At 42.6% G+C, this 21443-nt stretch overlaps 1 protein-coding gene across 1 annotated transcript in view; it reads right to left on the bottom strand.

Moving 5' to 3' along the window:
* LOC118368148 (cysteine-rich motor neuron 1 protein-like) overlaps positions 1 to 21443 on the bottom strand; it is a 192957-nt gene that overhangs the window by 50970 nt on the left and 120544 nt on the right. The window contains exon 6 of the mRNA XM_035751968.2: positions 8031 to 8213. Within this exon, the coding sequence (XP_035607861.1) occupies positions 8031 to 8213 (183 nt within the window). The remainder of the gene's footprint in view (positions 1 to 8030; positions 8214 to 21443) is intronic.

Genomic DNA, 21443 nt, shown 5'->3' with positions numbered 1-21443 from the left:
ACTCTACTCAGCAAACTGGATGTATCACAGTGCCATCCGTTTTGTCACCAAAGCCCCATATACTACCCACCACTGCGACGTGTATGCTCTTGTTGGCTGGGCCTCACTACATATTCGTCGCCAAACCCACTGGCTCCAGATCATCTATAAGTCTATAAACCCCGCCTTATCCCAGCTCACTGATCACCATAGCAGCACCCACCCACGTAGCACACGCTCCAGCAGGTATATTTCACTGGTCATCCCCAAAGCCAACAACTCCTTTCGCCGTCTTTCCTTAAAAAAATCACTGAAGCTGGAGTCTTATATCTCCCTCTCTAACATTAAGCATCAGCTGTCAGAGCAGCTTACCGATCACTGTACCTGTACACAGCCAATCTGTAAATAGCACACCCATCTGCCAATATCCCCATATTGTTATCCTCTTGCTTTTTAAACCCCAATATCTCTACTAACATCATCATCTGCATATCTATCACTCCAGTGTTAATGCGAAATTGTAATTATTTTGCCTCTATGTCCTATTTATTGCCTTATCTCCCTACTCTTCTACGTTTTCACACACTGTACATAGATTTTTCTATTGTGTTAATGACTGTACGTTTGTTTATGTGTAACTCTATGTTGTTGTTTTTGTCGCACTGCTTTACTTTATCTTGGCCAGGTCGCAGTGGTAAATGAGAACTTGTTCTCAACTGGCCTACCTGGTGAAAAAAAAATGTAATAAAAGAGTTGAAAGGTCCATTTCGCAGAGATCAGGAGTTCCCTCTTCCTCGGGTTGGTGCCCATATAATACCAGGTGAACTCTCACCCTACTTACTCCACAGACGCTCACTAGACTGTATTATACTGTAATAGATGTCATGATTCTGACCTGACATTTTCCTCTGTCAAACGGTTTGAGGAAGAAGTGAAGCAAGGAAACGTAATTTAAAACACTTGGTTTGCTATAATTTTGGTTAACCCAGAACTAAAATATTGCGTAATTTTGTCAGATTCAGATTCAGATTTGTCGATTAAGGTCTGGGGGCATACGTGTAAAAAAATATATTGTCCACAAAGTTTACACCCTCGCAAATGGAAAATTCTCAGCCACCCAGTTTAAGACCCTTCACCAAACATTGATATGTCCAAATAACCCGTGACCTAAACACTGGAACTACTGCTGCTCGTTACGTCATTCCTTCCTGACAGATTCTATGGTACCAGTTATGTTTACATAAACTGAGTGTACAAACATTAGGAACACCTTCCTAATATTGACTTGCACCCTCAGAAAAGCCTCAATTAATTTGGGGAATGGACTCTACAAGGTGTCGAAAGCGTTCCACAGGGATGCTGGCCCATGTTGACGCCGATGCATCCTTCCCACAGTTCTTTGAATGGTTGACCATTATTGATACAGATGGGAAACTGTTGAGTGTGAAAAACCCAGTAGAGGTGCAGTTCTTGATACACTCAAACCGGTGCGCCTGGCACCTACTGCCATACCCCGTCCAAAGGAACGTAAATATTACGTTTTTCCATTCACCATTTGAATTGCACACATACACAATCCATGTCTCAATTGTCTCAAGGCTTAAAAATCCTCCTTCCCTTCATCTATGCTGATTTAAGTGGAGTTAACAAGTGACATCATGAAGGATCATAGCTTTCACCTGGATTCACCTTGTCAGTCTATGTCATGGAAAGAGTAGGTGTTCCTAATATTTTTTACATTCAGTGTTTACACTATACAAAGCATGTGGACACCCCTTCAAATGAGCGAATTCGGCTATTTCAGCCACACCCGTTGCTGACAGGTGTATTAAATCGAGCACACAATCATGAAATCGCCACAGACAAACATTGACAGTAGAATGACTTTACTGAAGAGCGCAGTGACTTTCAAAGTGGTACTGTCATAGGATGCCAACTTTTCAACAAGTCAGTTTGTAAAATTTCTGCCCTGCTAGAGCTGCCCCGGTCATAAGTGCTGTTATGGTGACGGGAAATGTCTTGGAGCAACAATGGCTCAGCTGCAAATTGGTAGGCCACACAAGCTCACAGAACGGGACTGCCAAGTGCTGAAGCACTTAAAAATCGGCTGTCCTCAGTTGCAACACTCAGTTCCAAACTGCCTCTGGAAGCAAAGTCAGCACAAGAACTGTTTATCGGGAGCTTCATGAAATGGGTTTCCATGGCCGAGCAGCGTCGGGCTGGAGGGGTGTAAAGCTCACTGCCATTGGACGAATCTGGGTTTGGCGGATGCCAGGAGAATGTATTCCTGCCCGAATGCATAGTGCCAACTGTAAAGTTTGGTGGAGGAGGACTAATGGTCTGTGGCTGTTTTTCATGGTTTGGGCTGGGCCACTTAGTTCCAGTTAAGTGAAATCTTAACCGTTAGGGGAAAGCCCTGGGGGAATGCCCCCATGCACAAAGCGAGGTCCATACAGAAATGGTTTGTCGAGGTCGGTGTGGAAGAACTTTACTGGCCTGCACAGAGCCCTGACCTCAACTTCATCGAACAAATTTGGGATGAATTGGAACGCTGACTGTGGACCAGGCTTATTTGCCCAACATCAGTGCCGACCTCACTAATGCTCTTGTTCTTTGAATGGAAGCAAGTCCCGCAGCAATGTTCCAACATCTATTGGAAAGGCTTAGCAGAAAAAGGGGGACCAACTCCATATTATTGCCCTTGATTTTGGAATGAGATGTTCTACGAGCAGGTGTCCACATACTTTTGGTCATGTAGTGTATCTGTCCACGAGAGATGAGGTTTGCTATAAAGCTAAGGGATGGGGCTGAAGAAATGTAACCACGGTCAGGGAGAGCAGAACTATGGATGCAAGGACTGAATGATCATGAGGTCAATATTACATGAATAAAAATGTTTGCTGTTGTAAATTACATTTGTCCCCGAAAGGTTAGAGTTTTATAGTTTAACACCTGGGACTTGGCCTAAATGGATAGGGGCTAATTGAAATGTTTCTTAAAGAAGAAATATGAAAAGCATTATGCATAAGCATGGTAGCAATTGAAAGGGAACAGTTTGGAGATCACGGGAAAATAATAAGACCAAAGTTGAGGACAGTTCACCTGACACAAGACTAAATCCAAACATTACACTGTTGATTTTATGTGAATTTTACATTTACTGTACTCTTCACCACATTTGTTGAAAACAAAATCTTAATAAAATCTTAATATGGTTTGACTAAGAGAACTAACTTGTGTCTCCAAGTGGCCATACACCTCTCCAAAATGTGCACAGTTCCTAAGTTATTTCAAAGCACTTTTATGACAGGAAAAGTCTTGAACTCTAAGGTTTTTTTTCTCCTGGCTGTGCCATTGAGGAAGTAGAGCAAGCACACATGTGCAAAAACTCAGCAAAAAAATAAATGTCCCTTTTCAGTACCCTGTCTTTCAAAGATAATTCATAACTTCACAGATCTTCATTGTAAAGGGTTTAAACATGCTGTTTCAATGAACCATAAATAATTCATAAACATGCACCTCTGGAACGGTCATTAAGAAACTAACAGCTTACAGACGGTAGGCAATTAAGGTCACAGTTATGAAACTTAGTACACTAAAGAGGCCTTTCTACTGACTCTGAAAAACACCACAAGAAAGATGCCCAGGGAGCCTGCTCATCTGCATGAACGTGCCTTAGGCATGCTGCAAGGAGGTATGAGAACTGCAGATGTGGCCAGGGCAATAAATTGCAATGCCCGTAATGTGAGACGCCTAAGACAGTGCTACATGGAGACAGGACGGACAGCTGATCGTCCTCGCAGTGGCAGACCACGTGTAACAACACCTGCGAGACTGGTACAGGATGGCGACAACAACTGCCCGAGTTACACCAGGATTGCACAATCCCTCCATCAGTGCTCAGACTGTACGCAATAGGCTGAGAGAGGCTGGACTGAGGGCTTGTAGAACTGTTATAAGGCAGGTCTTCACCAGATATCACCGGCAACAACGTCGTCTATGGGCACAAACCCACCGTCCCTGGACCAGACAGGACTGGCAAAAAGTGCTCTTCACTGATGAGTCGTGGTTTTCTATCACCAGGGGTGATGGCAGATTCACGTTTATTGTCAAAGGAATGAGCGTTACGCAGAGGCCTGTACTCTGGAGCGCGAAATATTTGGAGGTGGAGGGTCCGTCATGGTCTGGGGCGGTGTGTCACAGCATCATCGGACTGAGCTTGTTGTCATTGCAGCGCTCTCAATGCTGTGCGTTATAGGGAAGACATCCTCCTCCCTCATGTGGTACCCTTCCTGCAGGCTCATCCTAACATGACCCTCCAGCATGACAATGCCACCAGCCATAATGCTCGTTCTGTGCATGATTTCATGCAAGACAGGAATATCAGTGTTCTGCCATGGCCAGCGAAGCGCCCGGATCTCAATCCCATTGAGCACGTCTGGGACTTGTTGGATCAGAGGGTGAGGGCTTGGGCTATTCCCCTCAGAAATGTCATGGAACTTGCAGGTGCCTTGGTTGAAGAGTGGGGTAACATCTCACAGCAAGAACTGGTAAATCTGGTGCAGTCCATGAGGAGGAGATGCACTGCAGTACTTAATGCAGCTGGTGACCGCACCAGATACTGACTGTTACTTTTGATTTTGACTCCCCCTTTGTTCAGGGACACATTATTCCATTTCTGTTGGTCACATGTCTGTGGAACTTGTTCAGTTTATGTCTCAGTTGTTGAATCTTGTTATGTTCATACAAATATTTACACATGTTAAGTGAAAATAAATGTAGTTGACAGTGAGGGGACATGAATTGTTTTGCTGAGTTCAGTTGTTTTGTTTGGAACACATCCCTGCATCCTCACCATCACATAATTACTGTTGTTGTTTTACGCAATCCAAGAACGTCCCATTTCAAATCACAATCTGGGTCAGGTGCGCATAATTTGAAAGCTTGTTCTATGAATAGCTAAATTATAAAATATGGATTAAATAAATGCAAGTCCTCGTCAATCTACACACAGTACCTCATAACGACAAAGTGAAAACGGGTTTTAGACATTTTTGCAGATGTATTACAAATCAAAACCTGAAATACCTTATTTAAATAAGTATTCAAATCCTTTGCTGTGAGATTCGAAATTGAGCTCAGTTGCATCCTGTTAACATCGATCATCCTTGAGATGTTTCTACAAGTTGATTGGAGTCCACCTGTGGAAAATTAAATTGATTGGACATGATTTGGAAAGGCACACACCTGTTTATATAAGAACCCACAGTTGACAGTGCTTCTCAGAGCAAAAACCAAGCCATGATGTCGAAGGAATTGTCCATAGAGCTCTGAGACAGGTTTGTGTCAATGCACAGATCTGGGTAATGGTACCACAACATTTCTACATCATCGAATACAGTGACCTTCATCATTCTTAAATGCAAGAAGTTTGGAACCACAAAGACTCTTCCTAGAGCTGGCTGCCTGGCCAAACTGAGCAATCGGGGGAGAACGGCCTTGGTCAGGCAGGTGACCAAAACCCGATGGTTACTCTGACAGAGCTTCAGAGTTCTATGGAGATGGAAGAATCTTCCAGAAGGACAACCATCTCTACAGCACTCGACCAATCAGTCCTTTATCAGGCCAGACGGAAGCCACTCCTCAGTAAATGGCACATGATAGCCCACTTGGAGTTTGCCAAAAGGCACCTAAATAATCTAAGATAATGAGAAACAATACTCTGATGAAACCAAGATTGAACTCTACCAAGCGTCACGTCTGGAGGAAACCTGGCACCATCCCTATGGTGAAGCATGGTGGTGGCAGCATCATGCTGTGGGGATGTTTTTCAGTGGCCCAGCCAGAGCCCAGACTTGAACCCGATCGAACATCTCTGGAGAGACCTGAAAATAGCTTTGCAGCAATGCTCCCCATCCAACCTGACAGAGCTTGAGAGGATCTGCAGAGAAGAATGGGAGAAACTCCCCAAATACAGGTGTGCCAAGCTTTTAGCATCATATCCAAGAAGACTTGAGTCACTAATCGCCGCCAAAGGTGCTTCAACAAAGTACAGAGTAAAGAGTCTGAATACTAATGTAAATGTGATATAAATTAGCAACATTTTCTAAAATGCTTTGTCATTATGGGGTACTGTGTGTAGATGAGAAAATAATCTATTTTAGAATAAGGTTGTAAAGTAATAAAATGTGGAAAACGTCAAAGGGTCTGAATCCTTTCCCGAAAGCACTGAATGTGGTGCTCTTCAAAGCAGCAGGATTTTTAATTTATCTGTGTAAAATGAGCTCGCTTGCACTGAAGTGGGAGGGGTGGCAATATCTGAGTGTCCTTAAAAAGTACCAATTTCAGCATGTGCTAGTTGGGGATACTTAAGTCCAACCAAAAGCTGGTCTTAGCGGTAATGCGTTTGGTTATGACATTGGATTTTGACAGTGGAAGCACAGCCTATCCAGCCTTGAAGCACAGGGACCATATGGACATGGAACAAGAGAGATGTTATTTTTGCGCCCGTAAACCTCGTATTTAGAAACATAAAAAACAAATGATTAAAAAACAATTAAGCAATTAAGGTGGGTTTTTTTCATGTCCAACCTATTCTCTAAGTTGTCAAGACTGTCGATAAAGGGTTTGGCTGACGTGAGATGAGATCTTCCGGTGGCACTAATATTTACAAACGTTTAAGTTATTTTCCAGTAACAATCGCTTGTTCTCCATTGACTTTGATTAAAAAACAAGCCCTTACCCTACTATAACAAAAGCTAGTATTTTTTATTTGAGAAGAAGTGTGATGCGTAAAGGCCTATACTCATTGAAGCCAAGTACAACAATGTTGACTGTCAACACTCCAAACATATTGAACAAACACGGAATGTTTTTTTACTGTTACTACAGTTTATTAAATAGGATAGGCTACAGTATCAATCCACAATGGACTTGGACAAGAATATTCCATGCCCCCCAGCTGAATTGGAGCTGATGACAATGCAAAGAAAGTCAATAAGCTAGAGAATATGAGACAAATGCATGCAGTATTAAGCCATGGAACGACTGGATTGGCCAGTGAGTGGCCACACCCTCGTCACACATACAACTTGTTTATTCTTCACGATCCAGGCCTTTCACACGACTGCCAGCTATTGAGCTCATAATAACGGCTGTGAAAATAGCAAAAATATTTCTGACACACCCCGGACCTATAGCACTACCAGTAGGGCTTAGAATTACCATTGCATTAGGTTTGATAAAATAAAGCCCTCTCTGTGTGTGTGTGTGTGTGTGTGTGTGTGTGTGTGTGTGTGTGTGTGTGTGTGTGTGTGTGTGTGTGTGTGTGTGTGTGTGTGTGTGTGTGTGTGTGTGTGTCTGAGCCAAAGACAGTCAGTCAAAGATAGGTTGAGTGAGAAACAGAAGGGAGAAGGACTGACTCAGTGACTGTTTAAGTAATCTCATCATTCAGGCTTTAATTGCCTATAGCTGGGTATTGTCACTGTGGTGTAGGAGTTAGGCATTTGCCTCAGCTCATCTCTCTCCTGATGTTTATTAATGCTTTGCACTCAGGCAGAGCAAATCTGCTCTTTACCACAGGCACTCATTTGAATGAAATGGTATGAAATGCATTGGTCTCAGCAGACTGTCATTTCTGTTGCCACATCTCTGACCTTGAGGGAACTTTAGAAACCGATGTAACATTGCTCATAGGCTTGATCACGATCTGAATACATACAATAGTGAGTCGTGTAAGGACGAGGTTTAGTGATTCCCCTTAAAGGAACATGTTTCATTTGATTATGTTTCTAGACAGTGACTATTATGGGATTTCTCATTTATGGTGATATGGGCCTGTATTAAAACATCGTCTCAGTGTAACAGTGCTGATCTAGGATCAGGTACCACATGTCCATATAATCATATTCATTATGATGTGAAAGGCAAATCCGATCCTTTATCAGCACTCCTACTCTGATACGACTCTTTGTGAATACAGAGGGAGTCTGTGTCATGTCATACAGGGAGGGAGGAGTCAGGAGCGATGTCATTTGGTGATGATGTCATACCTTCACAGACTGGACAGCACTCTCCTTCAGGGATGTAGTATCGTTCACAGTGCAGGATGCCACACTGGGCGGTGAAGCACACCGACACCCCTCCCTGACAGCGGCAGAAGTGGCAGGCGTCCATTCGGAACATGTCTCCGTCATGGTACTCTGACCCGTTGAAGCTGCACGCCGGCTTCGTCTCTAGAGAGGATATAGGATTTATGATGAGAGAAATGTATCAATCAATCAATCAAATGTATTAATAATGCCCCTATTTTACATCTACAGTTGTCACTAAGTGCTTTTACAATAACCTGCCCTGATCCCAAAGAGCAAGCAGAAGCAGAGGCCCATTGTGGGAAATGGGAAATGGGAAAAACTCCCTTTCTTTCAGGGTTATTTCTTACGCCCACCGACCAAGCAATAGCAAAGAACAACATTTTTTAAAAGTAGGAACAAAAGAGAAAAACAGATTATAACAATGACAAAAGTGGTCCAAAATTCCCATCTGACAGCTAGTGTGGTGTCTGTTGTAAAGACACAGCAGAGTTTCAGAAGGCTATGAAATTGGTCTCTCCTAGTCTCCATGGCAACACACGGTGAAAAAAATTCACCTTTCTTGATACAAGGCCTACAGTGGTGAGTGTGCGTCAGGGAGTACAACTCACAGATATCAATGTATGAGAGAGACAGATTGTAAACTATAGTACCTACAGATGGATGGAAACACTGCACCACTATAGGAAAACATTTGATGCAAGACGCACACATTCACACAAAAAGTTATTAACAATGAATAACTTTCAACCCATTTCATCTCCAACACAACACAACTGTCCCACTGGGCACATACTTGTTGAATCAAGGTTGTTTCCAAGACATTTCAATTAGCTTGAACCAATGTGGACTAGACGTTGAATTGACATCTGTGCCTAGTGGGGTCTTAACTCTTATCCCTCTCAGGAGGAGTCTGTTCACTCCAAGAGCAACTGGTAATCTGTCTGTCCTCTTCAGCTATTAAAAACCATTAAAAAAATGTCTGGTTCAAAAAATATTAAAAAACGCACAAGCATTTAATCTTGTGCAGCTGTATCGGAGAACAGTTCATTCCCAGGAATCAATGGCACAGGAAAATTGGTTTCTACATGTTTACAATTACAGGGCCTGCCAATATGGAATGTTGGGTCTTTCATTTTCTGCTATTCGTTTTGTCAATTAGTTGTGGTTCAATGAATAACAACGTGATGGGGCGATACTGCATGCATGGTTGTCACACCAGTGAGGGCTATGGATTCACTCAACAATTTTCTAATCAGGCCCACTTCTGTTCATATGTTCTTAAATGCTGTTCTGTGTATGTGTGCGTGCCTCCCTCCTCGTATCGACTGCTATGGTGTGTGTAAAGCATTGGAAGGTATGTGTGCGTGTGTGTGTGTGGGAGGGGGTATCACAATATTTTTTTCACTGCAAAAATGTAAACACAAAGCAGTCCGAACTTTTTGGTCCTTTAAAAACCTGTAGTATGTCAAATATTGTGTGCTATAGCTTGGAAAATAAATACATGTGACTCTGGATGACAACATTTGCTTCCAACATTAGGGCTGTTTTCCTAAAGAATTTATATCCACTTCGTGTTTTGTTTGCTTGCCACGATACTAACAAGTAATACGATACTGGTATCATCCCGGCCCTATTTACTGTCTATTATGATGGCATCAGTGTGTAGGTGTCATACAAGGACATCACTATACAATGCATGTATTTTGGGAGCAGTGTTTCAAGGTCCTCTTTGTGATTTCTTGAGCATGTGATTGGGTCTGCCTGGAGTGCAGGTAATGGAGATGGGTGGAGTTTGCACTTTTGGTAGCAATACCATTGGTTCCATTGAGTCAGAAACTCAATCAAGAACTGGTCCAAGAACTTGGAAGAAAAGCTGGGGTCTCCAGAGCTACAGGCTGCAGTGGATCAGAGCTGCCTGGGAGAGTAGTAAGAGAGTTGTGGGGCAGAATTACCATGGCAGATGGTAATTCTGGCATCGCATACTTCCTTCCCAGATGTTCACTGAGTGCCTCCGTCTTGGGTATTATTGCCTTTATAAATGAAACAGTTACCCACTGGCACATGAAAACCACAGGCCAGCAACACTAATGGCTACTACAGCAAAACACTGTACTGTGGTTAGGGGGTACCAATGATGCAGGACAGACTGATGTTGTATTCTGACGCATGGGTAAGAACACATCCATACTATAGGCTTGTGAATGGACAGGGCCAGAGGGGGTCCTCTGGGACTATTGCTTCTCAGTATACAGGTACCTGCCAAAATAAAGGAAACAGTAAAGTAAATTAAGGATACACAGTATATACTGTATATACTGTAGAAAGCAGATGCTTCCACACAGTGGAATTAACATCCCATAATGCTTAGGGGTCATGTATAAAAATGCTGAGCAGGCCCAGTTGCCCATTACTTTGGCTACTTCAGTACGTCTCAATCACCGGTCTCAACCCAATTGAACCCTTATGGAAGATTCTGGAGTGGCGCCTGAGACAGCGTTTTCCACCACCATCAGCAAAACACCAAATTATGGAATTTCCTGTCGAGGAATGGTATCGCATCCCTCCAATAGAGTTCCAGACACTTGTAGAACCTATTCCAAGGTGCATTAAAGCAGTTCTGGTGGCTCGTGGTGGCCCGATGCCCTATAAGACACTATGTTGGTGTTTCCATTATTTTGGCAGTTACCTGTGCATCATGATGCATTTGAAGCACATGGTTATTCTCCACCTGGATATTCTCCACATGGTTATTCTCCACCTGGATATTCTCCACATGGTTATTATCCACCTGGATATTCTCCACATGGTTATTCTCCACCTGGATATTCTCCACATGGTTATTATCCACCTGGATATTCTCCACATGGTTATTCTCCACCTGGATATTCTCCACATGGTTATTCTCCACCTGGATATTCTCCACATGGTTATTCTCCACCTGGATATTCTCCACATGGTTATTCTCCACCTGGATATTCTCCACATGGTTATTATCCACCTGGATATTCTCCACATGGTTATTCTCCACCTGGATATTCTCCACATGGTTATTCTCCACCTGGATATTCTCCACATGGTTATTATCCACCTGGATATTCTCCACATGGTTATTATCCACCTGGATATTGTCCACATGGTTATTATCCACCTGGATATTCTCCACATGGTTATTCTCCACCTGGATATTGTCCACATGGTTAATATCCACCTGGATATTCTCCACATGGTTATTATCCACCTGGATATTGTCCACATGGTTATTATCCACCTGGATATTCTCCACATGGTTATTCTCCACCTGGATATTGTCCACATGGTTATTATCCACCTGGATATTCTCCACATGGTTATTATCCAGCTGGATATTCTCCACATGGTTATTATCCAGCTGGATATTGTCCACATGGTTATTCTCCACCTGGATATTCTCCACATGGTTATTATCCACCTGGATATTGTCCACATGGTTATTATCCACCTGGATATTCTCCACATGGTTATTATCCAGCTGGATATTCTCCACATGGTTATTATCCAGCTGGATATTCTCCACATGGTAATTCCCCACCTGGATATTCTCCACATGGTTATTCCATGACAATGAATGAGTCTTGGAGATTGACTGATTGTGTAAGCAGTTTGCTTGCGCAGAAACCAAGCTGAAGTCATACTTTGAATCTCTGTAGATCTTATCCCTTTCTCTTCACAGATAAGCAGGATGAGATTTGCAGACAATAATTTAGCAAATTGTGAATTTTGATTGTTGCTGAAAGGTTTGTGACCTACCTCTCTCAATAGACATATCATCTGGCATTTGTACTGCAATCTATGACTAGGATAGTCATAATACCAGTATGTTTCTTCATTGTTTGGTGAGAAAAGTCTTCCAACATGGAATGGGTTACCAGATTTTGTAGCCATTTGATCTTTTCGATTTTTGGTTGAACTGAACCACCGTTTGGCATTATTAATCCTAAAATGCCATTCAAGGTGTCTGTCTCCAGGTGATGTGAATTTTATGATCCTTCACAGAAAATAATTCTTAAGGGGATGACTGCATCCAAAAGCATTTTCATATTTCATATTTCCTAACACACGTCGCCGACCTGGCCGGATGGAAATCGATGTCATCGCTTCTAGTGGCACTAGTGTGTGTGCATGTGTGTTTTTGTCTCATGATGGAAGGGTACAGAGCCCTGACAGGGAACACTTGACAGAAAATTGTTGGATTTTAATCAGAAAGACATGGTTGAATATCTTAAGCATATATCGTGATCCAGCAAGCTACAGCCATATAAATATTCAACTATGTACAGTACATTATCCATACCAGATAACTTCACCTTGCCTAATAGTATTGCTGCTATAGTTCTGTTGGTCCACAATACACCTACATATAACCAAGCCTTAACCAACCTTTCAAATAGTAAACACTAATGCAGGATCAGGATCAAACCTTTGAAGCTTGGATCACTCAAAACTCACCCAGAAAGCAACTTATGATATTACAGTTTGGCAGGCAGTATATTACAGATAGCCAGGGCTATGAAACATCGATACTTCAATGGCTAAAGTGTTTATTTCTCATACTTAAAAACACTCTTATTGCCAAAGTGTTCCCCTTGGGCATGCTCAATGAAAGTCCTGCTCTCATGTAGAGACAAAGACACTCTTATTGGTAACTTTTAACAAGGCTTTAGATCTCATTACCTGGAGGACTATTTAGTTTCACCATGGTGATGGATGAGTCCACTGTCTCAGATATAATCCTAGAAAGAAGCCTATAAAGCAAAGGCAGGGATCCAACATGGCTTGGCAACATGTGTGTTTCAATATGTGTGTGTGTTTTGATGTGTGTGTGTGTGTGTGCGTGCGTGCACGTGTGTGCATGTGCTTTTTAATGGATGTATCTGTGTGTCTTGAGTCAATAGAGAAAAACGCCTTTCTAAGCACCTCCATAATCTACTTCTGATACAGCAGAGTTTCATCTTTTGGCAGTAGATAAACAATGGTGTGCCTGCCAAGCCAGAGAGCCAAAGAGCATAAGGACATCAATTAATCAAAAACAACAGATGTGCATGTTGTGGCACTGCGTGATAGAGGAATCCTGTAAATATTTGATAACCCACCAACAACCTGGATACAGATTCACCATTGGCTGTGAAAAGCTTTGGAGGGAACAACATTTAAAAAATAAATAAATTGTAATAGCTATTGTACCTGTTGTGATTTGCATTCTGTGAATATAGTTGGAAAGGTATTGCCAAAACAAACCAGAACTTATTATGATGTTATGCCTTTCATGCAAAAAAGTAAACTCTTCAGATTGTGAAATAACTGTGTATCAAGGACACAATTGAATGTGCACTGAGTGTACAAAACATTTTGAATACCTGCTCTTTCCATGACATAAACTGACTCGGAGGATCCAGGTGAACGCTATGATCCCTTATTGATGTCAATTGTTAAATCAACTTCAATCTGCGTAGATGAAGGGGGGAGGAGACAGGTTAAAGAAGGATTTTTAAGCCTTGAGACAATTGAGACATGGATTGTGTATGTGTGCCATTTATAGTGTGAATGGGCAAGACAAAATATTTAAGTGCTTTTGAACGGGGTATGGTATTTTGTGTAAAGCGCACCGGTGTCAAAAACTTCACACTCCACAGTTTCCTGTGTATCAACAATGGTCCAATACCCAAAGGGCTGCGGGAAGTATTGGAGTCAATATGGGCCAAGATCCCTGTAGAAAGCTTTCGACACCTTGTAGAGTCCATGCCCCGACGAATTCAGGCTGTTCTGAGGGCAATGTTTTCTACACTCAGTGTTCCATGTCCATGTTTTATGTCACATAGTACACATTTACGCCTTCATTCACCTTCTTTACCCTGAACTCTGTTTCCTTGCTCTTGTAGGGGTGTGTGCTGCAGACATTGTCTCACTTAGCATTTCCATTATGTCCACAAATCACACTTCCAAAAGCAACACCTGGCTGTCAATCAAAATATTGACAGGCACGCGTTGCCATGGCGACAATAATCAAACAACACGCCGCTCCATTCCACAGCCTCACTTTCACCACCGCATGCCCTCAGGGCAATGAAGAGCAATCCAACACACAACACACACACACATGCAGCACTTTGCTATGCTTTGTCATCTGGATTACTGTTCTCTGTCTTCATATCCATAAGTCACTCAGTCTAAAAGGTGATAAAGTCAGTCAGAGTTCAAAGAAAAACTTAGGCTACACATTTCCTCATGCTGTTAAGAAAAGAGCATCGCTCGAACCACTTAGTAAACCAACTCTTACTCGTACACCGTGTGAGCGGTGACTGCCAACTCACAAGCTAAGGCTAAGGATAAGGCCTACGTGCTGTGCCACGGCAAGCATACACGAACAACTACAAACTTCACACCGATATAATTTAACTCCAAATTCATAGCATACAGAAAGGCTGTATTCAGTGAACCAATTTTGTTTCAACTGCAGTTCTTTTCTCATAGCACACAGAAAGGCTGTATTCAGTGAACCAATTTTGTTTAAACTGCAGTTCTTTCCTCATAGCATACAGATAGCCTGTATTCAGTGAAACAATTTTGATTCAACTGCAGTCGAAAAAAAATTGGTTCATTGAATACAGGCTTTCTGTATGCTATGAGTTTGTAGTTAAATTATATAAGTGTGAAGGACAGCATGAGAGTGTGTGAGGAGAGAGAATAAGGTCCTCACCAGACATCACCGGCAACAACGTCGCTGGACCAGACAGGACTGGCAAAAAGTGCTCTTCACTGATGAGTCGCGGTTTTCTATCACCAGGGGTGATAGTCGTATTTGCGTTTATCGTTGAAGGAATGAGCGTTACAAAGAGGCCTGCACTTTGGAGGCGGAGGGTCCGTCATGGTCTGGGGAGGTGTGCCACAGCATCATCGGACTGAGCTTGTTGTCATTGCAGGCAATCTCAACTCTGTGCGTTACAAGGGAAGACATCCTCTTCCCTCATGTGGTACCCTTCCTGCAGGCTCATCCTGACATGACCCACCAGCATGACAATGCCACCAGCCATACTGCTCGTTCTGTGCATGATTTCCTGCAAGACAGGAATGTCCGTGTTCTGCCATGGCCAGCGAAGAGCCCAGACCTCTATCCCATTGAGCACGTCTGGGACCTGTTGGATCGGAGGGTGAGGGCTAGGGCCATTCCCCCCAGAAATGTCAGGGAACTTGCAGGTGCCTTGGTGGAAGAGTGGGGTAACATCTCACAGCAAATCTGGTGCAGTCCACGAGGAGGAGATGCACTGCAGTACTTAATGCAGCTGGTGGCCGCACCAGATACTGACTGTTACTTTTGATTTTGTCCCCCTTTGTTCAGGGACACATTATTCCATTTCTGTTAGTCACATGTCTGTGGAACTTGTTCAGTATATGTCTCAGTCGTTGAATCTTGTTATGTTCATACAAATATTTACACGTTAAGTTTGCTGAAAATAAATGCAGTTGACAGTGAGAGGACGTTTATTTTTCTGCTGAGTTCATATTTATTTTACATTTTTTATTTCACCTTTATTTAACCAGGTAGGCTAGTTGAGAACAAGTTCTCAATTACAACTGCGCCCTGGCCAAGCTAAAGCAAAGCAGTGTGAACAGACAACAACACAGAGTTACACATGGAGTAAACAATAAACAAGTCAATAGCACAGAAGAAGAAAAAAGAGTCTATATACATTGTGGGCAAAAGGCATGAGGAGGTAGGTGAATAATTATAGTGATAAATGATCAGATGGTCATGTGCAGGTAGAGATTCTGGTGTGCAAAAGAGCAGAAAAGTAAACAAATAAAAACAGTATGGGGATGAGGTAGGTAAATTGGGTGGGCTATTTACCGATTGACTATGTACAGCTGCAGCGATCGGTTAGCTGCTCAGATAGCAGATGTTTAAAGTTGGCGAGGGAGATAAAAGTCTCCAACTTCAACGAAGAGAGGAGTGAAGGATTTACACAATGTAATCTACCATGTAACCTGCTTAAATGGTATATCTCATACCAGGCCCACTCTGACTAGTATAGCTACATATTAGAACTGAGACAAACATATTGATTAGATTATATTACAGGCTGATTTGAGTAGTTTTTAAGGTTCAAATGAAAAGGCCAACGGCCTTCATTTGATATCTACAAATGAAAATGGTATTAATAGCAGTCCAATCCTAAGGTAACTGTGGTCATAGAAATATATATACAGAATAATAGATATATAATAATATATCCCTGCTACATTATGTGGGTACTTTCCCATGGTAAAAAACAACAGTCAGTTACATTGAGGTTTGATAAACACACAGTGGGTCATGTAGTTTGTTTGCAGCAGACAATGTTCTACAGGATTATCATCACCATAATGTTTATAGAAAACAGAGAAGCAGAGGCCTCTGTCTGTTCCTCTGTACTAAACCTCCCATGTAATGGCTATCTCTTAGTTATCAGGAACCTGTGAGAACCATGCACTCCTGGTGCACTCCTCTCCTACCAATCTGTCTGCTCCTATCATCTCTCCTACCAATCTGTCTGCCTGCCTGCCTATCTATCATCTGTCTGTCTGTCCTGCCTGCCTGCCTCTGTCTGTCCTGCTGTCTGTCTGTCTGTCTGTCTGTCTGTCTGTCTGTCTGTCTGTCTGTCTGTCTGTCTGCCTCCTGTCTGCCTGCCTGTCTGTCTGTCTGTCTGTCTGTCTGCCCTGTCTGTCTGCTATTATCTGTTCTTCTCCAATTCTCTTTGGGTTTCCTCACCCCTGCCACCACCCCTACTCCCTCTCTCTCCCCTATGTCTGGACCAAACCCTTCCTCCCTCTCTTCCAGCCAGCTAGCCAGATCTCTTCATTCCCCCATGCCACCGCAGCCTCATGTTTTGTCTGTGTTGCTGAGACAGAGACTAAATAATGTCATAACATGCAGCACTCGACAGGTGTGCCTCCCTCTCTCAATCAGCAGACAGGCAGACAAGCCTCCGCTCTGTGGATGAACAGAATAACACACCAGCCTGGCAGGCAACCGCACCTGCAAATCAAGGCTGCATCACACATACGGCCTCAGAGTTTAGAGTAATGTGAATTTATTGAGTGAGATAGCTAGTGCTTACTGCTTACAGCAATGGAATGAAACATACAAAATATCTGATCCCACAATGGCTCCCAGGCCTGGTCAAATGTTATTCTAATCTCCTCCACATACTTTACAGATTGAGTTGTTGTGCCTAGTCAGTCACTGTGTTTGAATGTATATATTAGCATAACACGTAGAACGCATGCCCAATACGGGCGGCAGGTGGTTAGATCATTGGACTAGTAACCGATAGGTTGCAAGGTCGAATCCCCGAGCTGACAAGGTAAAAATCTGTCATTCTGCCCATGAACCAGGCAGTTAACCCACTGTTCCTAGACCAGTTAACCCAAAAAATCAACACTATAACAGTGGGAAACGCCAAGCTCACTTTACACCAGGACCTGTCAGCTGGAATACGCCGAAAGCACCGAGAGTTTGACGAGGTGAAGAAATACTCCATTGACCGAGGCATCTTTAGGGGATTCAAATACCCAAACGAGCTCAGGATTCTTCACCAAGGAGCCCTGCGACACTTCAAAACTCCCGAAGAGGCAAAACGTTTTTTGAAAGACAATCCTGGTGAATGAGAAATGGACCAATGACTCAATACGACTACTGTCTACTAAAGGAGGTAAGACAATATATAGCCGACATCCAAAGATCCACCCGCCCCACTAAATGTCATTATAGCCGTCCAATCTATATTTATTTTCCTTTAGCTGAGAGGGATAGGCTCAACATATCCTGACCTAGGCCTACTAACATTTCAGTCTACTTTTATTTCCCTTTTTTTCCCCCGTTCGGAACACAGAATTGAGACTGAGCGGGGGGTAATAGATCCAACGGGATATGTCGAGTTGTTTGGGTACCCGGCTGGGGTGTTCAGAGATGATTATTTTATGTATACCATTTATTTTTCTTTTATGTGAACGCAGCTGTAACTATTATCCACCTTTACCCAGAGATGACTTGCACTAAAGTTTGATTTACCGTTCGATGACGATGACTAGCACCTTAAATCTATTGACATGGAACTGCCATGATCTAGGTCATGCAATAAAACGGAAAAAGATACTATGTGCTCTAAAAAAGGAAAAAGCAGACATTGCACTATTACAAGAGACACACCTCTGTGATGCCGAACATGCCAAACTCTGCAGAGCTTGGGTGGGACAGGTGTATTTCTCATCTTTCAAATCAAACAGTTGAGGTACAGCCATACTTATCCAATTGAATGTTGCATTCATAATTGACAAAAACATATCTGATCCGGAGTGGAGATTTATTTTGATAACAGGGTCATTGTATGGACAACCAATTACTATCTTAAACATATACGTCCCTAACACAGATACTCCTGCTTTCATGTCAAAAATGATAATCCTGTTCTATGAGCATTGTGTTTCCTTTGGCGATGTGGCCGGAGATTTTAATTGTACCCTTAACCCAACTCTAGACAAATCATCTCAAGTCTCCACCACCAATCCTAGATCTGCAAAGATGTTGAACTCTCTTACTAAAGAGATGGGACTGATAGATATCTGGAGAGAGACTAATAGCTCATCTATGGACTATATATACTATTCCAATGTCCATAACACCTACTCCCGTATAGATTACATTTTTATCCCAAAGAGTTTCATAAATTCAGCCACGTGTACAATCGGACCCATAGCACTTTCAGATCACAACTTTGTCCACCTCTGCTTTGACCTCTGCAAAAACATCCTGAGGTCAAAGAGCTGGAAATGTAACACCTTCATGTTATCAAACGAAGCGTTGCATGCACTGCTAACTACATGGATAGACAACTACACACAAGACAATAAAGATTCTCCTGTTTCTCCGGCCACAATGTGGGACGCTGCCAAAGCCACACTAAGAGGTCATCTAATTGCATATGCTTCCCATAAGAAAAAAGAAATGGAAGCACACAGGCTAGATCTTGAGAGGGAGCTAGAGTGCTGTGAAAGAGTACATAAACAATCCTCAGACAGCACCTCCTGGAGTCAACTTAAAGCAGCCAAAACCAAACTGAAAGGTTTTCTTTACTAAACAGAAATACCATGAGTATAGCAATAGGCCGAGTAGATTGCTTGCTTACCAATTAAAAAAAGAGCAGTCAGAGCAGTACAATCATGGCTATCCGAACAGCAGAGGATGAGGTCACATATGACCCAAAAAAGATCAATTAAACTTTTCATGATTTTTACTGCAAGCTATATACCTCTGAGAGAAAACACACAGAGGCAGAACTCCACTCCTTCCTAGAGGGAATCTCGCTACCTAAACTATCAGATACCGACCAAGAAGATCTCAACTCCCCCTTCACTCCCTCCTGAGGAGATCCTGGAGGCAATTACCTCCATGCCACCTAACAAGTCCCCAGGCCCAGATGAGTTCGCCAGAGTTCTACAAAGCTTTTTGGCCCCAGCTTAGCCCTATTTTCATGCCAATGCTGGATTTTTTTTGCAAAAACTGAGTTCTCCCAGACTCAATGCACACAACTCGCATTATACTGTTGCTCAAAAAAGACCAGGACCCTCTATCCTGCTCGTCCTTCCGGCCCATAAGCTTGTTGGATTTCGACTTCAAAATAATTACCAAATTGCTCGCCAAAAGACTAAACACTCTTCTTCACAAAATAATAAAAGCAGACCAAACTGGATTTATTAGAGACAGATACTCTTCTGATAACATTCGCCGTCGTTTTGATATTATTGATCAAGTAAACGCACAGAAGACCCTTGTCCTGCTGGCTTCACTGGATGCTGAGAAGGCGTTCGACAGAATGGAGTGGAGCTTTCTGTTCTCAGTCTTAGAAAAGTTCAATATGGGCGCAAACTTTATTAAATGGATCAAATCACAGTACTCTCATCCAAATGCCATGGTGACTACTAACGGACTGAATTCTGACAGATTCCCTTTTGGACGGGGCACAAGACAAGGGTGATCGCTGTCCCCCCTGCTCTTCTTGTTCGGGGCGGAGCCGCTGGCAGAGTTGATAAGGAGCAATCCAAGTATTAGGGGTGTTTCTGCAGGTGGCCTGCAGCACAAGATTTCACTTTACGCGGATGATGTCTTTCTCTACATATCCCCCCTGAGAAATCCCTCCCATTTTAGACACAATTGCTCAGTATGGCAAGTTTTCAGGTTATAAGGTACATTTGAACAAATCCACTGTCTGCCCTCTCAATCTTACACTCACCAGCTCCATGAAGACACTATGTCCATTCCAATGGAAGACACAGGGGTTTCAATACCTTGGGATCTTCATAACACCAGATCTGAATAGCCTTTTCGAGGAAAACTATCTTCAACTCCTGGATCGAATCAAGAACGATCTCCAAACCTGGATCTCCCTCCCAATTAGCTTAGTAGGAAGAATTAATGTCATCGGTATGAACATCCTCCCTAGACTGAACTATTTATTTCAGATGCTCCCATGCTATCTCCCAGTTTCCTTTTTCAAAACAACTAACCAAAGCATCACCAAATGTATATGGGGCAATAAAAAACCTAGGATCAAGTTCTCCACTCTATCGAAACCTGAATCTAAGGATGGTCTTGCCCTTCCCTCCCTTCAATTGTACTACTGGTCTGCCCAAATCCGCAACATGCTAAAATGGATCACAAACAGATAAGAGTCAACGTGGATTCAGATAGAAGCCCATTCATGTGGTTCATTGCCATTAAGCTCAATTATATTAATTAATAACTTTAGTGAAGTGGGCAACATAGCTAAAACCTTTGTGATTTACAGCACCCTACTAGCGTGGAGGGACTGTAAGAAATACCTGGGCATTTCCTCCCAAATATGTTCTCACTCACCCATAGTAGGCAACCCAGACTTGCCAAAAGCCCTGAAGGATGCCAACTTTAATCTTTGGCATACTCTAGGAATCAGGACCTTTTCAGACCTATTTCATCAGAAAACCACTACACAGAAATCATTTCAAGAGCTCTGCAGTTAATTCAATGTGCCAAGATCCCATTTTGTTTTTTAAATATCTTCAAATTAGACATGTCATTTCCTCATTTACTTCCAAGAGGAGGTTTAGAACTCAGTTGAATGAAGTTGAAACCCTTCTTGTCACAGCACAATCCATTAAAGGCAAAATATCTTATATCTATAGACTCCTTTCTGAGAAAGGATGCTCCTCCTTCACTCCTTTGAAAATAATCTGGGAAAAGGACCTTGGTCTGACTATCAGTGATGAGTTATGGGTGGAGGTTTGTGACAGGGTATTCTGCACCTCTACTAATGTAAAAATGAA

This window comes from Oncorhynchus keta, chromosome 35 (assembly GCF_023373465.1).
Source record: "Oncorhynchus keta strain PuntledgeMale-10-30-2019 chromosome 35, Oket_V2, whole genome shotgun sequence".
Lineage (NCBI taxonomy): Eukaryota > Metazoa > Chordata > Actinopteri > Salmoniformes > Salmonidae > Oncorhynchus > Oncorhynchus keta.
The sequence above is the reverse complement of the archived record's forward strand: the minus strand, read 5'-3'. Positions and strand labels throughout refer to the sequence as shown.